The sequence below is a fragment of the Gorilla gorilla genome, chromosome 9 (genome assembly GCF_029281585.2).
Source record: "Gorilla gorilla gorilla isolate KB3781 chromosome 9, NHGRI_mGorGor1-v2.1_pri, whole genome shotgun sequence".
Classification (NCBI taxonomy): domain Eukaryota; kingdom Metazoa; phylum Chordata; class Mammalia; order Primates; family Hominidae; genus Gorilla; species Gorilla gorilla.
Window position 1 is genome coordinate 110,717,105 of NC_073233.2, and position 25,584 is coordinate 110,742,688.

General features: G+C 39.1%; 1 protein-coding gene and 1 long non-coding RNA gene across 2 annotated transcripts; one reads left to right on the top strand and one right to left on the bottom strand.

The window, feature by feature from the left end:
• Positions 1–8,820: 8,820 nt before the first annotated feature.
• LOC109028845 (uncharacterized) lies at positions 8,821–14,777 on the top strand. Its single transcript, XR_008669822.2, has 4 exons — positions 8,821–8,902; positions 9,599–10,998; positions 11,548–11,660; positions 14,523–14,777. It is a non-coding gene; the product is annotated as an uncharacterized lncRNA (long non-coding RNA).
• On the bottom strand, positions 13,886–21,722 carry MMP3 (matrix metallopeptidase 3). The gene is made up of 10 exons (XM_019036264.4): positions 21,518–21,722; positions 20,747–20,991; positions 20,506–20,654; positions 20,234–20,359; positions 18,509–18,673; positions 18,188–18,332; positions 17,190–17,323; positions 16,634–16,793; positions 15,381–15,484; positions 13,886–14,311 (listed from the first exon to the last, which is right to left on the bottom strand). The coding sequence occupies exons 1-10, from the start codon at positions 21,620–21,622 to the stop codon at positions 14,211–14,213; spliced, it is 1,434 nt and encodes a 477-aa protein (XP_018891809.3). The 5' UTR covers positions 21,623–21,722; the 3' UTR covers positions 13,886–14,210.
• Positions 21,723–25,584: the final 3,862 nt, after the last annotated feature.

Genomic DNA, 25,584 nt, shown 5'->3' on the forward strand with positions numbered 1-25,584 from the left:
GCCTGTTCACTTTTCTGTCTCTCCTGCTAGAGTATAAGCAGGAATCTTGTCTGAATATATCTTTTATCCATAGCGCAGTGCCTGGCAATCACAGACATTCTGTAAATGTCCTGTTTAAGGAATGAATACATCAATGAATGAATGAGATGGACACAAATCAAGCAACCTCAAGTATCCCTTTCCTTGCTTGAGGTTAAGCCTGGCCTTGCTTCTTAGTTAGACTGACTGAAGCCCTCTCAGCCTCTAATCCTTGAGGAATGAAGACCCTCCTGCAGATTCTCTGGTCCCAACCTGGGGACTCTGAATATTCTCCCCAGACACCACTCTCTTCCCTGCTCCTTCCTCTGGAAGCTTCATCCCAGAGGGGTGAGAAGGGTTTTAAAAAGGGTTTCCCTGCACAGGCTCTCTTTGCCTGCTCCCATCCATGTAAGACATGACTGCTCCTCCTTGCCTTCTGCCATGATTGTGCCAGATGCCAGCCGGAGCTCTCCTGTATGAGGTGTCCCATACACCTGCCCACTTCCTACATGATCAATCTAGATTAGTTTCCTAATGTCATTCTGTATTTTGCCATCTTAATCCTTTCTCTTTTCCAATCACTTCTCCCTCATTTCCTTCCTTGAGAAAGGAAATAAACTTAAATAGTCCTCCACTCATCAGCTGCGCATCCTAGGAGCATCTATGAAGAGTTCACACTTTTCTGTCCCAAACTGTCCATCTTACCAGCACATCACATGTATATAAACATTGAATATATGTATATAAATGTATATATATATAAATATTATAATTCCTACTGTTGACTCTCACAAATATCAACAAGCTGCAACCTATAATTATAGATTATACACATACAATCTATATATAGGTTATATAGATTATATGTAATATATGCTATCCTGCTTTATTCCATTAATGATTGTGGTGTTGCATTCTATTACAAAGGAAGAGTGGCAAAATATGAACTTATATTGTAGATGTTTTCTAATTCAATATTGAAATGCCTCAAGACTCAGTCCTTGGATCTCTTCACTTCTTTTTTTCTTAGTACATTGTTAAACTCATCCATTCTCAAGCCTTAAAATCATCTATGTGCTGATAACTCCCAAATTTATGTCTCCAATCCAGGCCTTTTCCCTAAACTGCATACTCCTATATCCAACATCTCTACTTGGATGTCAAATAGACCTCTCAAACACACAATGTGTCCAAAATGGAACCTCTAATCTTGCCCCAACTCCCTGCTCCACCCACAGCCTTCCACGTTTCAGGTGATGGCAACTTGGCAGCTTCATCCTTTCAGTTGCTCAGTCCAAAAGACTTGAAGTCATCCTAAACTCCTCTCTCTTTCTCACACTTCCCAGCCAGTCTGTCATTAAATCCTGCTGGTTCCACCCTCTAATATATCCTTCTCTCCATTTCCACTGTTCCCGTCCTGACTGGAGTCACCATCCTCTCTTGGCCGGAATACTGCAGTAGCTTCCTCATAGGTCTCTGTGAATCTACCCTTTCTCCCATACAATCTAACCTAGCAGAGCACCAGAGGCTCTTCTGCTCCACACCTTCCAATGCCCACCCCCATTTCACTCACAGTGAAAGCCCGTGTTTATATTGGCCCAATACCCCCACTCACTTTGCCTTCCACCTCAACCCTTATCCCTGGGACTTTATCTTCTAGCACTTCCACTCCTCTCCCACCTTTTGATTGTTGTAAGTAGCCCTCTTGCTGTCCTTTGACCATCATGATCACACTCCATCTTAGGATCCTCCACTCTAGCTGTTATTCAGGCTGGAGTGCTTTTTTCCTAGATTCACTTGGCAAGCTCTCTCGCCTTCTCCCAGTCTTTGTTCAGATATCATCTTCTCCACGAGGCTAACTTTGAGCACCCTACTGCAACCGTCACCACCCCAAGCCCTCTTTGCTTGTGATCCCAACCTCACTCTACTTTTTCTATTTTCCATAGTACTTATCTCCTTCTAATATATGACATAAGGTATTTATTTGCTATTATCTGTCTCTCTTGTTTGAATGCAAGTTCTAAGAAGACAAAGATCTTTGTTTTTTTCACTGATTGATATGGTTTGGCTGTGTTCCCCTGACAAATCTCATCTTGAATTCCCACATGTTATGGGAGGGACCCAGTGGGAGGTAATTGAATCATGGGGGCAGGTCTTTCTTGTGCTGTTCTCATGCTAGTGAATAAGTCTCACAAGATCTGATGGTTTTAAAAAGGGGAGTTTCCCTGCACAAGCTTTCTTTGCCTGCTGTCATCCATATAAGACATGACTGCTCCTCCTAAGCTTCTGCCGTGATTGTGAGTTCTCCTCAGCCATGTGCAACTGTAAGTCCATTAAACCTCTTTCTTTTGTAAATTGCCCAGTCTTGGGTATGTCTTTATCAGAAGCATGAATATGAACTAATACACTGATTTATCAAAGCTCTTAGAAGTGCTTGGCATATAATGAGTGCTTAGTGAATATTGTTGAAAGAATGAATGAATGAAAAAGCAAATTAATATCTCCTACCCTGTCTGCTCTTTATGTATCTCCATATCAGTGGTATAATTCTCAATTGTGAGCTCCCGAAAGGTAGAAAGCATTTTTGTCCTTTCTTAGCAGAGCAGGATTTTGACCTAAATTTCTGCAAACTATAGTCTTATGGTTATGACTCTTTTTGTAAGTTCATCACTCATTCACAAGGATGTAATTTGCATCTGATTAATCACAAGACTGATGTGGTCTCAGAACATTGAGAAAAAGACTACTTCATCTACCTGACAGTCAAAGGGTAACACATTAGGACTTGAGAGATAATAAATTCAAAGGAAGTTCACACACAGAAAAATTTAGATTAAATTGTCATTTTCAGATAAATTTGTTAGGGATATTGGTTCAGTATTCTGCAGCAGATGCATAAAATATTTCCATGCCTTTAAGAATCCATTTGTAGTCTCAGATACCACATGTTGTTCCAGGAGTGTAGATGTCCTACACAGTACTCTTTTATGAGTCACTCAAGCTTCTCCTGTGGCGTCAGATTTTGCAGTGATTTTGTAATGGACATTTCCTAATTGAGAAATTATCAGCTATTTTTGAATTATGAAATGGCTACGTTACTTAGAAATAGGCCCTTGGGTGCACATGAGATATTTCATTACCAGGCTTAAGATTTATTTTATTAATAGAAAAATAATATAAAATGTCACTTAAAGGATCTTATCAAAATTATGAACCTTCCACTTCTGAATGTCTGTATTATACATCCATTCCTAGGTCACCTAAACTTACCCCTTTGACTCAACCTGCTACAAAGAGCCAACCACTTCCTCTACTCCAGCTGTTTCTTTATTCCAACTCTTGCCCTATTATGTCACTCAGTCTGTTCTTTGCTCTATCTCTTTTGCTGTTAATCACATTTATAGGCTGTATTAGTTCATTCTTATGCTGCTAATAAAGACATACCCAAGACTGGGAAATTTATAAAGGAAAGAGTTTTAATGGACTCACAATTCCATATGGCTGAGGAGGATTTACAATCATGGCAGAGGGCAAAGGAGGGGCAAAGGCTTGTCTTACATGGTGGCAAGCAAGAGGGCATGTGTAAGGGAAGTACTCTTTATAAAACCATCAGATCTCATGAGACTTATGCACTGTCATGAGAATAGCATGGGAAAAACTCACCTCCATGATTCAATTACCTCCCAGTGAGTCCCTCTCACAACACATGTGGATTATGGGAGCTACAATTCAAGTTGAGATTTGAGTGGGGACAGAGCCATACCATATCATTCCACCCCTGGCCCCTCCCAAATCTCATGTCCTCACATTTCAAAACTAATCATGCCTTCCCAACAGTCCCCCAAAGTCTGAACTCATTTCAGCATTAACTCAAAAGTCCACAGTCCAAAGTCTCATCTAAGACAGGCAAGTCCCTTCTGCCAAAAGCAAGTTAGTTACTTCCTAGATACAATGTGGGTACCAGGCATTGGGTAAATATACCTGCTCCGAATGGGAAAATTGGCCAAAACAAAGGGGCTACAGTCCCCTGGAAAGTCTAAAATCCAACAGGGCAGTCATTAAACCTTAAAAGTTACAAAATGATCTCCTTTGACTCCATGTCTCACATCCAGGTCATGCTGATGCAAGAGGTGGGCTCCTACAGCCTTGGGCAGCTCTGCCTCTGTGGCTTTGCAGGGTATGGCCCCCATTTTGGCTGCTTTCACTGGCTGGCATTGAGTGTGGCTTTTCCAGGTGCACAGTGCAAACTGTCATTGGATCTACCATTCTGGGGTCTGCAGGACAGTGGGCCTCTTCTCACAGCTCCACTAAGCAGTGTCCCAGTGGGGACTCTTTGTGGGTGCTCCAACCCTACATTTCACTTCCACACTGCCCTAGAGAGTTTCTCCATGAGGGCTCCACCCCTGCAGCAAACTTCTTGCCTGGACATCCAGGCATTTCCATGCATCTTCTGAAATCTAGGCAGAGATTCCCAAATCTCAATTCTTGACTTCTCTGTACCCACAGGCCCAACACTATGTGGAAGTTTCCAAGGCTTGGGGCTTGCACCCTCTGAAGCAATTGCCTGAGCTGTATGTTGGCCCTTTTTAGCTACAGCTGGAGTGGCTGGGACGCACGGCACCAAGTCCCAAGGCTGTGCACAGCAAAGGGGGGGTCCTGGCCCTGGCCCGCAGAACCATTTTTCCCTCCCAGGCCTCTGGGCCTGTGATGGGAAGGGCTGCCATGAAGGTCTCTGACATGCCCTGGAGACATTTTCCCCATTGTCTTGGTGATTAACATTTGGCTCCTTGTTTTATATAAGTTTCTGCAACAGGTATGAATTTCTCCTCAGAAAAAAGTTTTTCTCTCCTATCTCATTGTCAGGCTGCAAATTTTCAAAACTTTTATATCCCATCACCTCTTGAATGCTTAGCCACTTAGAAATTTGTTCCCCTAGATACCCTAAATCATCTCTCCTAAGTTCAAAATTCCACACACCTCTAGGGCAAGGGCAAAATGCCACCAGTCTCTTTGCGTAGCAAGAGTGACCTGGCCGGGTGCAGTGGCTCATGCCTGTAATCCCAGCACTTTGGGAGGCCAAGGCAGGCGGATCACAAGGTCAGATCGAGACCATCTTGGCTAACAAGGTGAAACCCTGTCTCTACTAAAAATACAAAAAATTAGCTAGGCATGGTGGCAGGTGCCTGTAGTCCCAGCTACTTGGGAGGCTGAGGCAGGAGAATGGCGTGAACCCAGGAGGCAGAGCTTGCAGTGAGCCGAGATTGCGCCACTGCAGTCCAGCCTGGGTGACAGAGCTAGACTCCTTCTCAGAAAAATAAATAAAAGAGTGGCCTCCAGTTCCCAACAGGATCCTCATCTCTATCTGAGACAACCTCAGCATGGACCTTTTTGTCCAAATCACTGCCAGCATTTTGGTCAAAGCCATTCAACAAGTCTCTAGGAAGTTCCAAATTTCCCACATCTTCCTGTCTTCTGAGCCCTCTAAGTCTCTAGGAAGTTTCAAACTTTTCCACATTTTCATATCTTCTGAGCCCTCCAAACTGTTCCAACCTAGCCTGTTACCCAGTTCCAAAGTCACTTCCACATTTTCGGGTATCTTTACAGTAGCACCCCACTCTACTGATACCAATTTACTGTATTAGTCTGTTCTCACACTGCTAATAAAGACATACCCAAGACTGGGTAATTTATAAAGGAAAGAAGTTTGATAGACTGACAGTTCCACATGACTGAGGAGGCCTCACAATCATGGCAGAAGGCAAAGGAGGAGCAAAGGCACATGTTACATGGTGGCAGGCAAGAGAGCGTGCATAAGGGAATTGCTCTTTATAAAACCATCAGATCTTGTGAGCCTTACTCACTCTCATGTGAACAACACAGGAAAAACTTAACCCCATGATTCAGTTACCTCCCAACAGGTCCTTTCCATGATACATGTGGATTATGGGAGCAACAACTCAAGATAAGATTTGGGTGGGGATACAGCCACACCATATCATAGGTTAATTCATGTTAACTTAAAGAATAGAGAGGCAGCAAAGTGGATGTAACATAAGCTTGGTGTCAGACTAGATGCATTAGATATCTGGCTCTGCCATTTACTATCTGTATGACCTTGAGGATGTTGTGCAATCTCTCTATACATCCCTATATTTGTAAAAAAGTTTAATAATACCTTCTTCATAGGTGAGAATTAAATGAGATAGTATATACAAAGTATTTGTTTCCCTTCTGTGTTAAGATAGCAATAGTAATATACGTTAGCCTTTCAGTTGGATTTGCTAATGTCTAAGGGGGCCTTTTTTGCATGCCTATTAATACTTAGAGTTTTACTTTTATTATAATAATACTCCATCTATTAAAGAGTTAAATCCTAAGTTTTCTTAATATTTTAAGTTCAGCTTTCTAATCTTGTTTATTAATCTAGTATATTCATATAAAAATAAGTACAATCATTTTCACTAGCTTTGATTAATATTTATTGATTTGTACAGTAAAAATAATAAATTATCCTTAATCATTTAATGCTATTTGAATTCATAAGTAATATTTTCATCAACACTTCAAATCATAATTACAATTTCAATGTAGGTAATTTTTTCAGATAATGCAAGTCTATTATGCAGACTTAAAACCCAACAAGCCAGATATTTCTAAACACTTAAGTAATGCTTAGTAATCTAATAAATCAATCAATTGACTCACAAGTCAAATTCTCATACACTTTGCAAACAACTTAAAAACAGAAAACATTCAAAATAGCAGTGACTGCAAAACATAACACAGCATAATAACATTCCTTAAACAAGTCTCACTTGTATTCATTCTCTATTAAATATATATTATACATAACATACATTATATATGATCTACATTCTATAAATATGTAATACACATAAATGTTATATAGTATATATACATTATACACAATATACACTGTGTATAATAAACATGTACATTATGCATAATATACATTATGTATATTATGCATAACATACATTTATACACATATATATGTATATATACATTTATACACGTATATATGTATATACACATTTCTATACACGTATATATGTATATACGCGTTTTTATACACGTATATATGTATATACGCATTTTTATACACGTATATATACATGTATATATAATATACATACATAATATAATGTATATTATGCATAATGTAATAGAGTTTCATATATTATTAGATTACATTGTATAATATAATATATTATGTATAATATACATTACATACATTATGTATAATATACATTATATATAATGTACATACATATATTCCTTCCAGAAGTAGCTAATTTGCTCCCAACCAAAGAAAAGATAATTACTATTTTAGGTCCGCTACAGCCACTAAAGTTTTACACACAGATTATTATCAGTGATTATAAACCAAGGCAAAGGGTGTTTGTGCTGCTTCCAGAATGATTCTACCCAAATCCCAGGTGGTTAGCAAGCTGGACTTTTTCTCATAATTAAACCCTGCCAACTTCTTCAATTTTACAGAAAATTGCTTTCACAAGTTATTCCTGCCAGATCTGAGTAGCTTCAATGCACTCTTCCCACTGTGCTCCTTCACGATAGGATCACAGCTAATCTCCATATTGCTTGATTTGTGATAATAGGCTTCTTAAATGCTTCTGTCATTATAACCCATCTGCTCACTAACTGGTGAGATTCTGTACTTTATCGTTTATGAACGTTCTCATTTGTGTCAAACCCATATTTCTGTTGGTTTATTGCTGAGTCCAAACCAGATTCCCAGCTTCTGCTTTCCTCCCCTGCCCCCGAGTCTAGTGCCCCTCCACCAGTCTAGTGTCACTGCATGATTTCCTGTAAATGCAAACGTACTCCAATAAGCCTGCCTGAAGCAAGAGGAATTGAGCCAGCTATCAAACATCATTCTGGGATTCAGCATCAGTCACCATTAGGGCTGGTCTTGTCCCGACATGGGCTACATGTCTGGTCCCTGGGGCTTAGCCTCTGGTCGGTGTCAAACTCAGGTGAAAGCCTTGTCAGCACAAAAATACATACCTGGAACAAACAAACATTTCTGGAACAAGATTGCTTGGGGAAATTTACAGACGAGTAGCTGGTGTGAGGTTCTCCATTGTTCATTACAATTTAGGACAGCACAGAGAAATTTAGCAGGGCTAGATATCAGACTCAGAAGAACCCCGGCCCTTGGGCTGTGGGGATTTTAAACTGCAGAATTGAGGAAGAACCAGCCCCAATGTGGTCATGCCATATGACACTGCAGAACCCCTAGTTCGGAATGGAGTCAAAACTAAAAAGATAAGGCAACCAGGCTGATTTATTGTCTGGGTCCCTAGACAAAATAAGAACATGATCTTTGAAACTAGAAGGATATGAAATTGGATCCTGGCTATGTACTTGCTATGTGATTATGGCAATGCTACTGAATTACTCTAAACTTATATTTCTGCATTATTGAGATCAACCACCAGCCTAACAGTTAAAACATGCATAAGAACTATGAATCAGGTCTGATAGCACAGAGAAAGTATTTTCCACTTCCTTCTCAGCACAACATTTCCTAAGAATTATTTGCATCTGTTATTTCGACTTTCTCACATTCCAGTTTCTCTTTGTAGTAGATGGACAGAGATTGGTGACTCAATGTCTTTCCTTCACCTCACTGTGTAACAAAAACATGACTGCAGTGAAATCGATTGATCCTCCTTGCCATGGTGATTGGTCTAGGATGACCATATGGTAAGGGATGGTCCAAACAGGAGGACACTCAGAACTGTCCTTTCGTGTTTGAAGGTGGTGATTTAAGAAGGTGCGTTGCCTGGACACTAAACAACATAGCTGTGTTGCTGCCGTGAGGAAAGCCAGCCTCAAGGTAAAACTGACACAAGGACAGAATCAAGATAACCGCAAAGTGATGGAGCCAGAACTCTGATCGTACCGAAACTAAAACCTGTCTTAGTGCTGTACTTTTATGTAATATGAACCAGAAAATTCCTTATTTTTAAATCAGTTGAGATTTTCTGCTACCTATAGCCAAAAACACCCTAACTTGCCAGCTTTTCTACCAGCTTCAATCAGAATTCAGCTCCATCACTTCACCAACGCTGCTGTTGTAAAGAGCATCAGTGGCCCTCATGTTGGAGAATCCAACAAATAGTTTTCCTGCTCCTGTGTCTCTGCTCAGCCTTTGAAGATTAGACTTTCCATCCAATATGCAAGTGTGCTTAAGGATATTCATTGTAGCGTTGGATATCACAGCAAAATATTAAAAAATAGGCTACTGATACACTGAATACTGAAAATAATCTACTGATGCACACAATTTTATTTCATTTATGTTTTATTATTTTTATCTTAAATATATTTTAATTTTAAATATTATATAAATATATTCAAATGTTATAAAATTATTTTCTTTTAATATTTACACTTATTTCAAACTAATTTTATTTTTTGTTATTTTAACATTTTATTTATTTGGTTTTTGCATTTATTTAATGTATAAATGTATTTATTGAATCACCAATAGGGGACTGAATAAGCTGCGTATTTCTTCCTTTGAGCGCAGCTGGTGCAATAAACAGGAGCTCGCAGAGTCCCGTGGCCGCGGAGGGGCGCCAGACTCCGGGGAAGAGCCAGAGCGAGGTCCGACGAATCGGGCTCTGCTGGCGACCTGCCCCCTTCCTTTCCTCCCTGGTGGGGCTGGCAGTGGGTGACCACGGCCGCATCTGGGAGGCGACTCTTCGGATTCAAGATGACCAACAAAAAACCCTCTTCCCCAAAGGGTTAGACTGAGCGAAACTTCAAACTGATGGCAGGAGATGAATGAATTCTAAAATGGAAACAATATGAAACACATGCGCAAGCTTTGGAGGCAAGAACGCTGACCTTAACCTCAGTGAAAACTAAAGCAAGAGCAGCAAGAGTCTGCGCGGGGAAAACGTCCTTGCGATGCGACTAGCAGACAAGAGGCAGGAGATGCGAGGCGTCCTACCCGAATTTAGTACCTCCAGCAAATCTGTGGCCCAGCGTGGCCCGATCAACAATGGTAGACCGAGCCATCAACCTGTTTTCCTAAAAATGAAAGGTGATCTGGCCCTGACTGAAGACAAACGGGAACAAGCCCGAAATGAACAGAGTGCCTGGAAGTTTACGCCTGGTAGGTAAACTCTCCAGTCATATTCTCAGTCAAGGCTTCCCTGACAGTCCCACTACTAGAAAGTCACTGGGGGGACAGCCAAGGACTCGTTTCTACACCAACACTCAGACTTTTTGAGAGGAAAGGAAAAAAGCCGCATTCTTATACTCCCCAGCTCCTAATGGTTAATGTGAAACTTACCAATGAACCTTGCACTTCAGTTCTTTCCCTCCCCATCCGCTTTGCTTCAGAAGCCTGGTAGACTTGCACTATCCCAAAGAAGCGGCCACCTCTGAAGAATTCCTCTTTGGGAACGTGTGGATACTTGAGAAATGTTTCTGTTTGAAGAAAATAGAGGGAGAAACAAGGTCCTAAGGCACACAATGTCTTTGGACAGTTCGGAGAAATGAAAACCTGGAGACTTTAAATCATGAATTGAACATAAATTCCAGTAAAATGGAAAATGGACTATGCATTGCTCTTACCCTTGAGCATAGTGACTTAGAAACTCTAAAGAGCAGGTCTTCAAATAACATGGATTAGTTATGACGTCGAAGAGAAAAAAAATCCATTTCCGGTCAGGGCCATGGTCTGTGTGGAGTTTTCAGGTTCTCCCTGTGTCTTTGAGGATTTTCTCTGGGTACTTGGTTTCCTCCCACATCCCACAGCTGTGCACATGAGGCTCACTGGCTTGCCTACATGGTCGCAGACTGGTGAGTGTGAGTGAGTATGAGTGCGCCCTGCGATGATGGAATGGAGTCCTATCCAGGGCTGGCCTGAGCTGCCAGGATGGGCTCCAGCCACTCAACACTCTGAACTGGAACAAGAAGGTAAATAATTATCTTACTTGTTTTTTATTAATTTTTCTTAAATGTATGCATAACTCGCATTTATTTCAATGTTTACTTTTCCTTTTCTTTTCTTTTTTTTTTTTTTTTTGAGACGGAGTCTCACTTTGTCGCCCAGGCTGGAGTTCAGTGGCGCGATCTCGGCTCACTGCAGCCTCTGCCTCCCTGATTCAAACGATTTTCCTGCCTCAGCCTCCTGAGTAGCTGGGATTATAGGCATATGCCACCACGTCTTGCTGATTTTTGTATTTTTAGTAGAGACAGGGTTTCACCATGTTGGCCAGGCTTGTCTTGAACTCCTGCCCTCAAGTGATCTGCCCGTCTTGACCTCCCAAAGTGCTGAGATTCCAGGTGTCAGCCACTGTGCTGGGCCTACAGTGTTTACTATTTAGAAGTGTTTTGGTCTTTAGTTAGAAGTTTGGTGATGTTTTTGTGACTTAGAAATATGCCATAGAAATTTAACTCTTGTTTATATCAATTAGCCTATGGTAAAAATGGTTTCCTTATGCATCCCTTTGCTTAAAATCACAGTTTCCAAGAACTTATCCAGATGTTAAATGAGGACTTTTCAACATATTGGTTTTGCCAGTAAGACTGTGAACTTCATCATTGTTGTTGAACTGCTGGGTCAAAACTCAAATGAGGTGAATTTTGCCTTTAAAGGGATTATTTGCTAAGAACCAACCTTAAATAGTCACAGAAAATCAAATATTAGTTGTCAGTATAAGTAGTTCATATATTTAACCATTTAGTTTGAGGCTCTATATTACTTGATTCTTTTTTATTGATACATAATAATTGTACATATTTATGGGAATTATTGAGTCTTAAATGAATGTGGTTTTAATCAATGGTTTACCTTTGAATGGTTGTAAATACTGTAGATAATCTTATTGGGAACTGTGCAAACATGAAGGTGTGGTATCAGACTTCAGGTTTAAGCTGTTTGAAGCATTATAAACATTCATTTCACAACCAGATTGCTTAAGGATGTTGGCTGTGGTGAGACTCACTGGGTTATTTTTTTCAGGAGTGAGCTTTATTAAATCCCCATTCCATTCGGCAGGCATGTGCTAAAAGAGCATTATCACTGGTGTTAATGGACGAATGTGTTTTTTCATTGTATTTGGGCCTTTTGTATTGTGTTCTTGATATTAAATTAAGTGCACCTAAAGAAAAAAAATTGAATAAAGCAATTCTATATGTACTAATGTGGAATAGCTGCCAAGATACATTAAGTGAAAGAAATCAAAGAGCAAGACAGTGTAATTTTGCATAGTACTATTTTTATTTTGAAAGATTATATTAATGCTTGGTATGCGTAAAATAGCTCTGGAAGGATTCAAGAAAGATCTGCTTGGTTACCTCTGAGAAAAGGAGTTAGATGTTGGAAACGGATGGGAGGAAAATTGTTTATATTGCATAATGTCTTTTAACTTTTGGATTTTGTGTTGTGGCTAAGGTAGTACCTATTAGAAATAAATAAAATTAGGTAATTTTAAAAATAAAGAAATGCTGTAAATTTTGACCAAATGTTGCTATTCGTTAGTTTTATCTTAAACTCTCCCCATATGATCTCTCCCATACTTCTGGCTTTAAGAATAATCTCAATGTTGAAACCTTCCATATACATATATGTTTCATATATATGTGTGTGTCCCTTTTGCATTTCAGATTCCTTTAGCTCTTGGGTGCTTGAATTTCTCCAACACATTTCAAAAATGGGCAAACATAAAAAATTCATCCTAACTCTTGCCCTTCCTTCACAAACCTTCTTCTCTCCAAGTCTTTCCCCATCTCAGTAAATGCCGTCACCATCAGCTCTTATGCTCAAGCAAGCTACTTAGGATTTACTCGGAACATTTCCTTTTCTCTCAAATTGCATATCTAATCCATCACTAAGTTCTGTTATCTATCTCATATCTATAGAGTCCACTCTCATTCCTAACTCTCCCGTGTGCCCATGTGGTCCAAGCCGTCATCTCCCCTCTTAGTCTCCACACCTCCTTTCAAAACCTCCTTCAATGCCATTCCCTCAAAAGTTCTTCTAAAACCATCTGGTTCAAAATAGATCCTCCTATTATTTTTTTCCCTTTATAATTCTTATGAAATTTACAGTTGCGTATTTATATTTGTGGTTATCTACATGTGTTCTTTTCGCTGGATTATAATCTCGATGAGGGCAGGGGCCTGTGTCTATTATTTTCAAATTCTTATGCCTGCAACCTAGCATAATGCCTGGCATATGGAATATGATTTGTAAATTACTCTCAGATGAATGGATAAGTTAAAAATGGCTCTTACCATGTACGACGCATTGTGCTAGAGACATTAGTTATGGATGATAAACCAATGTTAGAATCGTCATTTGCCAATGGGCATTTACCTCCAGGCACAGGCAGATACAAAATGAGTACAAGAGTGTATTTTACCATGTGAATAGGGTAGATATGAGGAAGTTTGCTTGCTAGGTCAGGGGAGGGACCTGCACTGAGGGAATTTATAAGTAAAAGGAAAAGATGAAAAACAAGTCTGATTTCCTCACCCTATAAAATGAGACATGCAAACGAGGCAATTTGCTATGATTATAGGATTCCCTTCACAGTTTTTCCTAGAGCCTGCTCTACAACCCCTCTAGATTTTTTGCCTTAGCTATGTCAGGAGACATAAAATGTCTAGGTGGTAGAAATAAGCATCCTGTTTGCAGGGCTCATGAGGAGGGCAAGTGGTAGATTCTCTGCAGTTCTGGAACCCATTGTGAACCCCAAGCCATGGAGACTCTAGTCTACTGGCTGAGCATGCTCAGCCCATAAAGTGCCCAAATTATGAGAACAACTTGCCCTTGAAACAAACAAACACAACAATAAGATAAAATAACTGACAAATCGTCTTTATTAAATAAGCAAATAGTCTACATAGATACAGTCACTTGTCTGTTGCACACGAGTGCTTCCCCTTCTCTTGGGAAAGATCACTCTATGTGACAAGGTGCAAGCTAAGCAGCAGTCCATTTGAATGCCCTGTAATAACGTAAAAATGACCGGCAAGATACAGATTCACGCTCAAGTTCCCTTGAGTGTGACTCGAGTCACAGCACAGGCAGGAGAAAACGAACATTTCAATTCACAGAGACTTAGGTGAAGAATTATTAGCTTCATTTAAAGTGCCCATATTGTGCCTTTTACATATCTCTTTCAACAATTAAGCCAGCTGTTACTCTTCAAAGTGTGTGTCACTTTCTTTGCATTTGGGTCAAACTCCAACTGTGAAGATCCAGTAAAGAAATAAAAGAACCCTGCAAATACAGACAAGGAAAATAGTAAGATATTTTTCCAAATAAAGACATTTGACAATATACAAAACTCAGAATCATAGAGAACTAAAAATAGAAAGTGTTTATAGAGCTTTACTTTATGTCAGGGACTATGCCAAGCTTGTTACATGAATTTATTTTCATTTATTTCTGCAACAACCCTATGAGGTTGTATGTCTAACTCCATTTACAGATTGAGCAAGTTGAGATTTAGACAGATTTCGATGCTTCCTCAAGGTTACTCAGCAAGGAAGAATGGAGACAGCACTCGGTGCCAGCTCTGTCTGACAACACAGCCAGGTTCCAGGTTACAAGGTTATTCTGCTTCCAATCAGATAAATTCTCCACTTGCTTGGAAACTCTAATCACCTATTTCTTTCTTCCCCAAAAATCCTCCTCCCTTTTCCCTGCATTGCAGCCTAGGAAGCACAGCAACTATTTCAAAACACCAGAGGACCCTTTAGTGCTCTGCAAACATGGTGATCAGGTTACCTTTCAATAAAGATCATCAGCCTCCACTTCCTTACCTTGAGTAGAAAACAAAATCTTTTTTTTTTTAAACTTTGGGCACATGGAAAGGTAAGTATTTGCAAATGACTGGCATGGGCAATGACTGACAACTCAGGAAAGACAGGCAAAAAATCTCCCTGGGAGTTAGTAGCAGCAATAAGATAGGGTGGAGGAGAAGGCCAGCTAACCAACATTAAACCTGGCCACACCACTCGATGGGATTTTTATGCTAACATGGTAATCTGAAAGTCGAGCTTGACTTCACATGTTAGCTCGAGATGTAAGTGACACTGGAGCACTTTGATTTGATATGCATGTATAAGATAAAGTAGCGAGATTTGTGTAATTATCTTTATGGTTCCAAACAAGTTATTTTGTGAAGTAGTTCTATAATGAGTACAAATGTAGGCGAATCAAAATTTTGAGGAGGGAACTGGCCCTAAGAAACACTTGTTATTAAAAAGTTTCAATGCTCCTCTTCCCTCTGATATCATAAAATGTTTCAAGTGCTCTATGGCCAACACAGTAAGTATCCTCTTACCAAATTCTTCAAAAACAGCATCAATCTTTGAGTCAATCCCTGGAAAGTCTTCAGCTATTTGCTTGGGAAAGCCTGGCTCCATGGAATTTCTCTTCTCATCAAATCTGTACCAAGTAAAAGAAACAGCTCAGCATTGCATAGAGGCCATGTTACCGAACATCTTAGATCATGTTAGGTTTAATGTGGAATTTTACTAAACTTTATAAGTACTGCAAATAAATGCCAGGCATATTTGGGACTATAGAAACATGTGACTTTAATGGTACTGTAAAGAGTTCTGAAAGCCATATCTCCATCCGGAACAGGGGCAGCATCCTGCTGTATGTAGCACATGCTGTTTGTCATCATATTTCTTAAGCCTGGACAGAAAGAACCTTAATCATCTTTCTGTCACAAAGACATGAAAGTGTGAACAAATATATAAAATGAATTGAATCAACATCTAAAATGCAGTTTTAATTCCCTACCACAATTGGTCCATATATACCTGCTGTCCCCTCCCCTGCACATCTAAGTCTTCTACGGTGGCCTCCTGGGAAAAGGGATTAGGATTAGAAGCAAAGCACAGTAAGTGTGTTTTTAGCCCATTGGCTGGATATCAGATGGTCAGCCTCGATGTCTCAAAGTCTGGCCAAATGACCCAGGAATCAACCTATCTGTGAGTGTTGGGTTGTATCCATAAACTGGACTGCTATTGATCATCATCTCTTAAATGTGCCATCATTATCAGGTAGAGGTAACAAATGGGTGAGGTTAGAGGTAGCCCTTGAAAATCATATAGTAGTGTTAGGAAGACAAAACAAACACACAATGAGACAGTGACAAACACACAGTGAGACAGTGAGCCAAACTAAAAGACAATGGGAAGGGAATGCTAAATTGCGGTCTGGGTTCTCAGAACATTTTCCCAATGGGTCTAAAGTCCACGAGGGAAAGCTGCATGGAGGTGATGAGACTTGAGCCAGGACTTGAAGGATGAGCAAGATTTGAATAGGTTGAGGAGAGAAGAGGGGGCGCCAGGCAGGTGGGGCGACAGCACCAAGGGAAGCACCAGCCAACTGCGCTTGGGACTGAAAGCAGGAGAGCCTAAGGTGCTGCTGTTTTAAAGTAAGAACTTTTCCACAGTTGTCTGAAGTCCCATCCTTCCTACTAAGAGAGAGGCAGGCCTAAGGTTGGGGTGGGGGATTTCCTTAGTAAAAGAAACTAATTTCCCTGATGAGGCTCCATACAAAGTCGTTTCTCTTGCATCTCACCTCCAGTATTTGTCCTCTACAAAGAAATATGTTTTGTTCTTTTCCTTATCAGAAATGGCTGCATCGATTTTCCTCACGGTTGGAGGGAAACCTAGGGTGTGGATGCCTCTTGGGTATCCAGCTTGTACCTCATTTCCTCTGATGGCCCAGAATTGATTTCCTGTTAAATATAAATAATTCAGAGTCATATTGAATTATAACAGTGAAGCCCTTTCGCTTTAGAAACACACTTTAGCATCTTTGATTTTCATGGTAAAGTAGTAGCCCAAATTTTAGATTTAGTCACCAGCTTACAGTGGGCTTTTCACAAAAATTTGCAGACTGAATGAATGAACTAAGGTCAAATGAGAGAATTTACAACTCTGGGTAATTTATCTTCTTGTCTTTATTTTTATCATCTATGAAATATAAATACAATATCAGCCCTGGTTATTTCTTCATTACCGTTGACTACTGTACTAGCCAGAACTTGTAGTAAGGAAAATTAAAGTGTTGTTCAATTTCTTATGAGAGGGTTTACTTTGGCAAGTTAAAGAAATGGTGATATAATAATTACCTTTAAAAATGAAAACAAGGTCCTTGCTAGTAACTTCATATGCGGCATCCACGCCTGAAGGAAGAGATGGCCAAAATGAAGAGATCAAATACAATTCAGGTTCAAGCTTCCTGAGGGATTTGCGCCAAAAGTGCCTAAAATATATGTAAAAAGAAATGTAAATTGAAAAACAGTCTTTCACCTTTAGAATATTTTCCTCACCGTCTTGCCTCACCCAGCTTTCCCCATTCTCTCATCTTCTAGGCTGGATGACAGATAGAAATCAGGTATATTGCCATTAGAAAATTTCTTTCCTTTTTCTTCAGAAGACTGCAGTGAGTCTCCTGTCATAGGTTTCCAGAGTAATGTCTTCTATGAAAGAAAAATTATTCTATCGTGCAAATGAATTAGCCCAGCATAAGCTTTAATTACCTGCAATGTATGCAAAACAGTGTGTGTGCTATACCCTCTTCCAAAAGCTAGGCAGTGTTTGTATACGTGTATGTGCTGTATAAATATATTCTTGTATATGTGTAGAAAGATTCTGGAAGGATGCACAAAAAGTCTTGACTCTGGATGAATACAGGGAGAACTGGGAACTAAAATTTTTAATTTTCTTCTCATTTGTGTTCTTTGAATGTTTGTCATGTGCATATTGATCCATCAGTAAGTAAATTACTTGATTAAATGTAATGTTGATCCTGATGTCATTTTTAAAGGAAGTAAAAATAAAATTATTATTCGAAAGATCTACTCATGCCTTTTGAAAAGTAACCGTGACTTAAGACATTTGGAAACAGCAATTAGAAGCTAAGAACCAGATCAACCTGTGCCTTCAAAAATGAACCTGACAATTTTCGGAAAATGTGGGAAAAGGCAGCACCAGATCTAAATGATTCCAAGCTCAGAAGAAACGTTTTTGTTTTAAATGTTTAAGAGTCTCTATCAAGTTTCTGCGTGTTTTCCTTTCTAAGCATTGTGGATTAAAATGGTAGGAAAATATAATTTTTCAGCCTGACCTGTCTTTAAAGATCAGGATTTCTCCCCTCAGAGTGCTGACGGCATCAAAGGACAAAGCAGGATCACACTTGGCTGGCGTCCCAGGTTCTGGAGGGACAGGTTCCGTGGGTACCAGAGGGGTCTCAGGGGAGTCAGGGGGAGGTCCTAAAGGGAACATTAGGGGAAATGTGATACATTTCAATATATGCCCATTTGTATGCTTTCCAAACATTCTCACGGTGCTTTGCACTAAATCATAAATACTTTATGTAGCATTTGAAAGCTCTTCTGAAGACCATCGTTGCAAAACTACAATGGCTGATTTTCCCAGTGTCACTCACCATAGAGGGACTGAATGCCATTTATATCATCCTGAGACAGGCGGAACCGAGTCAGGTCTGTGAGTGAGTGGTAGAGTGGGTACATCAAAGCTTCAGTGTTGGCTGAGTGAAAGAGACCCAGGGAGTGGCCAATTTCATGAGCAGCAACGAGGAATAAATTGGTCCCTATTTAAGAAATTGAGAACAATAGTTACTTATTTTTTAAATACATGTGCATTATACAGGTCTGCTGTGCATTGTATTGGTTTTTACTTCTTGGAACCACACAGGGCTTTTTACACCTTGTTTGTTGGTTAATTGAACAATTGACTAGTTACACACTTAATGGAAAGCTAAGTGTATTTTAAAACTCATACCTGAAATCAATCTTTGAGATTGATTTCCCAGTTACATCCACTTGCCCCCCATGGCCCCAAACCCACCCCCAGCCTCACAAGCATATTAACTCCAGAAGAACCAGATCCCTTTTCTTGTACTCAGGAATGGAATGAACCCACTTGCTTAGCATATCAGATATTTACCTTCATTTGTCAATGCAAAGCTAAACACTGTTTTAATATATTTACATTTGCCATTTGCAGTCTCAGTTAAAGGAAACTATATTCATATTAATTGATAATGTCTCAGCCTCATCATCATGAAGTACATATTGAGACTAAAAACGTGAATAATGATAGATGTCATAGGATTTGCAAAATTGGTTTAAAACACAGTATGCCCAATCATGTCTAGCATTTGTCACACAACAGATTTAGAATACACAAACACTGGCTTTATTCAAAATTTTTTCCTTCATATTTTTAAAAACACCCATAATGCTAAAATTGGGAGGCATTGGGTAATTATGATCAATATAGTAAGTAAATCTACCTTACTTTTGCTAGTATTACTTGTGTAACTTGTGATGCTAGGAACAATCTCATTTGAGAGTTTTGCAGGAAGGTTTCTTTACAAGAATTCGTTAACTCAACCAATCAAGAATTCTATTCAGGACTAAACTCACATTTGTACGTCCTACAGAGGTTTACATTTTCATTATAAATCCCAGTTAAACCTCAGACATAGTATTAATTGTTTTCCTATTTTTTTAGAAGTAGTGTTAATTGTTTTAGCTGATTTTTTTGAAAACTTTGGATGTCATTCCCCAAAACATACAGTTATGAACTGAGAAACATTCTTCTACCTAAACAGTTTGAACGTTGTATTTGGGAGTTAGTCTTTTCCTTCAGAACGAGCCCATAAAAATTCTTTTAACCTAAAAGTACTAAAATAATGCCTCAGCCAGAAAAAAAAAAAAAAGAGAATCTCAGTTTCTGAAATTTAATTCTTATTTCTGGTTTGAAGAGTAAAGAAGTAAATGGAGGAAATTACATAAGTAACATCCAGAGCACATTTTAATGTAGATTCAGTGCAATATACTATCCCTTGAATGTTTGTATTTTGATATGAGAAATTTTTCTTAATAATGGTTACCCCTAGATCACAAAGATCCAGTCATTAAAGAAATACTTAATGATATTTCCATATTGTGCTTACCAATATAGGAAAACTGTTAAAGCATCTGAAAATATTTTCAATAATAATTAAAGCAAAAATATATTCTGCTGATCTCTGATCCACTGGAAAATCCAGAACATCTCATTTCTTGAGCATTCTTGGTTATTAACAGATTTCTACATATAAAAAAATTAATGCCAAAATCATTCTGAGAGATGTGTAACTAACCTGTTGTATCCTTTGTCCATTGTTCATCATCATCAAAGTGGGCATCTCCATTAATCCCTGGCCCAGGGGCATAGGCATGGGCCAAAACATTTCCAGGTCCATCAAAAGGGTAAAAGTCTCCATGTTCTAGTAGGGAAAAAATTTATTGGAAAGATACGTAATAAGGATCCCTTTTGAGCCTTTTCCAGTACAACAACACCAGATAGATGAATGGATACATTTCATGTGTTTTTTGTTTTGTTTTGCTTTGCCTTTTTTTTTTTTTTTTTTACCTCTAACTGCAAAAGAGATCATTATATCAGCCTCTCCTTCATACAGCCTGGAGAATGTGAGTGGAGTCACCTCTTCCCAGACTTTCAGAGCTTTCTCAACAGCAGAATCAACAGCATCTTTTGGCAAATCTGGTGTATAATTCACAATCCTGTAGGAGAAAAATTGAAGCAGATGCTATTTTCTCCTATGATATAGTTTATAAAATTCCAATCTTATGTGAAAACCCCTCTGAACCATTACCTGTATGTAAGGTGGGTTTTCCTCCACTTCGGGATGCCAGGAAATGTTCTGAAGTGACCAACGTCAGGAACTCCACACCTGGGCTTGCGCATCACCTCCAGAGTGTCAGAGTCCAGCTTCCCCGTCACCTCCAACCCAAGGAACTTCTGCATTTCTCGGATTTTTTTAACAACAGGACCACTGTCCTTTCTCCTAACAAACTGTTTCACATCTTTTTCGAGGTCGTAGTAGTTTTCTAGATATTTCTAACAGAATAAGTATAGTTTTTAGGTCACTCTTACAATTTTTACTATAGCTATCTATTTATAGTAAGTTTTTGCAGTTGCTCACTTCTTAATCTATTTGGAGTATTTCTCTAGCTTGCTGAAATTATGCCAAATTTTATAATATGATACTAGCAACATAAATATTTAGATAAAATTACGTTGCATTAAAAAAAAAAACTGAAGCTGTTCCAAAGCAAGATATGGTTCATCCACTCTCCACTTGTTATTCATGTGCCTTAAGCCCCAGTGCTGCTACTGCTATGGTGTTGTGTGATCTTAAGAAAACACCTAACATTTCTGGCCTTTGTTTCTTCCTACATAAGAGGAGAAGCCCAAATGGTGTGATAATGAGACCTTTTCCACTTCTAACACTCTATAACTCTCTATTCTTGAACTGTTCCTACACAGTAAGCTCAAGCATTCTATGTGGGTTTTAAGACACACAGAATGGTTTCAGCTTACTCTGGAAGCTCCCCACCTGGCCAGGTCAATTAGTGTTAATTACCTGAACAAGGTTCATGCTGGTGTCCTCACCCCTTGCAGCTCCATCCAATGGATAGGCTGAGCAAACTGCCACGCACAGCAACAGTAGGATTGGAAGACTCTTCATTTCCACTGGCTTTACTTAGCTCTATGTTGTCTCTATGCCTTGCTGTCTTGCCTGCCTCCTTGTAGGTCCAACCTCGGGAGCATAGCTTTTAAAGAGTGACAGTGTTTGTTTGGATCACCCGCAGCTTGACTCATCCTTGCTTTCATCCAAATGGCAGCAGGACCATTTCCAAACATTCCAAATTCAAAGTAGGATGATACAACCTACTTTACTAATTTCTCTCAACCTTCCCAATTTTGCAAGGCAACACAGTGATTAATCTCCAGGAAGTGCTTCCTGTCTTGGTAGAGGAGAAAACTGGAGCATTTTTTTTCTTCTGGAAAAATTGACTGGAATTCACTAGACAATTTATGTTTGTCCTTTTGAGAGAAGAAGTAGGTTGACTTGGTAAAAATCAGAATTGTGCAGAACTTCTAAAAGCAGTTTTATTTTAAGAAAGACATTATAAAAGCAAATAAAAGATGTAAGTGGAAAGTGTACATACATAGCTATAGTCTATACTATATACAATTATACTCAAAACATAGAAGATAATATCTAGAAGAAATTTAGAAGGGGTGATTTATTTTCTGAATCTGATTTGTAATGCCTGCTATTGACTCGTTGGATTTGCTGGTTCTTGAGGAGGAAAACCTCATGGGCAGAATAGAACAAAGAAGGTCTGTGAAAAAGAAGGAAGTATATCCCCTTTGGGTTGGTTTTAATTCTGTAACCAATTTATTAATGGGTGATGGGCCCACATAGCTGCTCCATAAATAGTTGTAGAATTGAAATGAATTACATTGCTTACTGGACTGAAATTCTCTCTGTCCTTGTCTTCTACACGTGTCTTATTCTCTTTCAATCTTTTCCCCTCCTCCCTAAATTTAAATTAGCAGATGAGTTGAAGTTGAAGAACAGAATCCATCCTAAATTTTCTCTTCATGCTCTTCTGTTTTCTTCCTTTCCTTTCTTTTCTGTTTCTTTGTCAAGTAAAGTGTTGCTCACATTATTGGTGTATAATAAATGCTTGAACGCAAGACTCTAAACATATTCAGAGGAAGACATTTTGTAAAACTTTTATAGTCCTCTTGCCACCTGCCACCATCCATCTCCTCAATGCTTCCCTGATCACCACATTTTGTTTGTTCTTTCTTTCTTTGCTGACTTGCTTATTTGTTTGCTAAAGGGAAGAACATCTTGGGAGTAAGAGCTCAGTAGAATGATGGATACAAATGTGCATTTATTAGACCTTTAATAAGTGCCCATTTTGCTTCCTCTCATTTATATCTCTTTTGCATTTTCTTCTTTGCTTTATTTTTTGTGTGTTTCTTAATAAACATTGGAGAGATTTTACCCAATAAGTTTAAAGGGATTTCTCTGTGGCAATAAGATCCCTATGACTGAAGATGCCCACACAGGTGATAGCCACTTGGCAGGGGGCTATACATCACATTTAAGCCTTCATTTTTAGACTAGATTATGTCTAAAGACTTTTTCAAATTTTATTTAAACAATAGAGACAGAGGTTTCACTATGTTGCCCAGGCTGATTTCGAGCTCTGGGCTCAAGTGATTCTCCTGTCTCAATCTCTCAAAGTGCTAGGATTACAGACATGGGTCACTGCACCTGGCCTAAAGATATTTTAAAACTAGTATTCTATGGTTCTCCATTCCTTTGGGGGGGGGGGGGAACCATGTCTTGTCCTGATTGAAATACAGGAAAAATATTTGGCCACATTGATATGAGGACAAGGAGAACAGAGTGGTGGCAGTGATGTGAATTCCAGGAAGAAACAGTGGAGCCCAACAGATAAAATATTGAGAGGTTAAAAGTGTAGAAGCTGTGGCAGCTCTAATTCCTTCTATATTAAGGTTTATCCTTTGTAAATTTTCTCTGGAGTTATAACTTATAAAACATATTTAAAGTTTAGAGGAAAGCCTGATAGATAATATGTTTGCTTTTCCAACTGTTAAGATGTGGTTGGCAAAATGGGCCATGCTGTTCCTGAACTAAATACAAAAGTTTGCCTTATTTTAAAACAGCTTCAATGACTTCCCTGGAAGATGTTTCCCAAGTCCCAGGAAGAGTCATTAATTATTGTTCAATGGTACCTTGTACCTGCCTCTGCTACTCTATTTTCCACACTGAACTGTAGTGAAATGGTTTATCTGTCCCTCTCATTCTAATGTAAGCTACTTGAGGGTATGGATCATGCCTCATTTGATTCTGTATTCCTAGTACTTAGCATGGTATCTGATATGTAGTAGGTAACCAAAAATTACTTAGAGAACTAAATAATATATTAGTTATGAGTGAAAGGCTCATAGCAAATGTCAAACAGGTAAATTAAAAGTCAAAAAATCCAAAAATCATGCAGACATTTCTAGATTTGCAGATTCTATATGTCATATATACTAAATACTCTAAAAACTAAATTTTTTAGAAGTTGTATTTCCACAAGAAAAGATCAAGCTATCATCTAAAATCTCTCTAATATATAATTGAAGTCCTCATTCATATGTCTGCAGAACACTCAAACTAATCTTGTAGAACCAGGAGTTTTCTAACCGTGCATGAGATAGTCAAATTGCATTTTGTAGAGTATGTTTTAAAAATCAATGCAGTAATGAGAAGGAATAGGTAAAATTAAAGAGCAACTGAGTGTAAGAAGGAACAGAGGGAGAAGGAGGGAGAAGAGAAGGGGGGAGGAAGATGAGGGGAGGGGAGGAGGACAGCAAACACTCCAGGTGTAGAGGGAGGAACTGAATACCAGCGGAAAAAAAGTGGGCATTTCCAGCAGGAAATCAAAATGACTGTTCCACAGAACAATCATTTGTTATATGGTTAAATAAATACAAGGGTCAGATAATGGCTAGTTTTATAAATCTGACCTCCCAGGGATCAGAGGCTTAGAATTAAATTTACATTCAATCTAATCCTTGGATTTAAAAACTGGCAGTGATCCCAGGTAACATTCTATCTCGTAACTTTTCACATTTGTCTTCCTATTTGTCACACTTCTCCCTGACTAATCAGACATGATTGTGCAGGATCCTTGCTACCTCTAGCTGATAACTGATATAATCATTATTTCAGCTATACATTCATTTATCAAGTATCTGAGTCTCAAGGGCTTCAGAATACCCAAACTAAGAGTATAGATTTGGAGATAAAGTTTAGAAAATTTTAGTAAAAAAAAAAAGTGAACAAACTAGCTGTTTAAAAGCAGGAAAGAAAGAAGAAAGGAAGGAAGGGAAGGAGGTAGAGGAAGGAAGGAAGGGAAGGAGGTAGAGGAAGGAAGAAAGGAAGGAAGGAAAGAGGGAGGGAAGGAGGGAAGGAGGGAGGGAGGGAGGGAAGGAGGGAAGGAGAGAATATAACCTAGCCAAGGAAAGAATCCCCTATATAATTAATTCTGTAAGAAATAAGCGTGGTATGGTGGCTCCTGCCTATAACCTCAGCACTTTGGGAGACTGAGATAGGAGGATTGCTTGAGCCCAGAAGTTGAAGACCCATCTAGGCAACATAGGGAGACCTCAGCTCCACGAAAAAATAAAAATAATTAGCCACCTGTGGCAGTGCACACCTGTAGTCCCAGCTATTTGGGAAGCTGGGGCAGGAGGATCACTTGAGCCCTGGAAGTGAGCTGTGATGGTGCCACTGCACTCCAGCCTGGGCAAGAGAGCAAGACCCTGTCTCAAAAAAAAAAAAAAAAAGTAAAAAGTTGTACATGAATTAAGCAGAAGGTGCTTGCTTACGTTAGGTGTTTCCTTTAGAAAAAACTCATAGATAAAGTAGCAGATAAAGTGAGCCTGGAATGATCTGGAAATGGAGGAAAATTGCTTTTTGGCCTTTTGGCTAAGAACAAGGGTGGAAATGGAGGAAAATTCAGTAACAGAGTATACAAGTATGCAGAGTCAAGAAAGACTCTATATGGAAAACGTCAAAGAGTTACTTTTTATTGAAATAAAAGGTATGTGAAG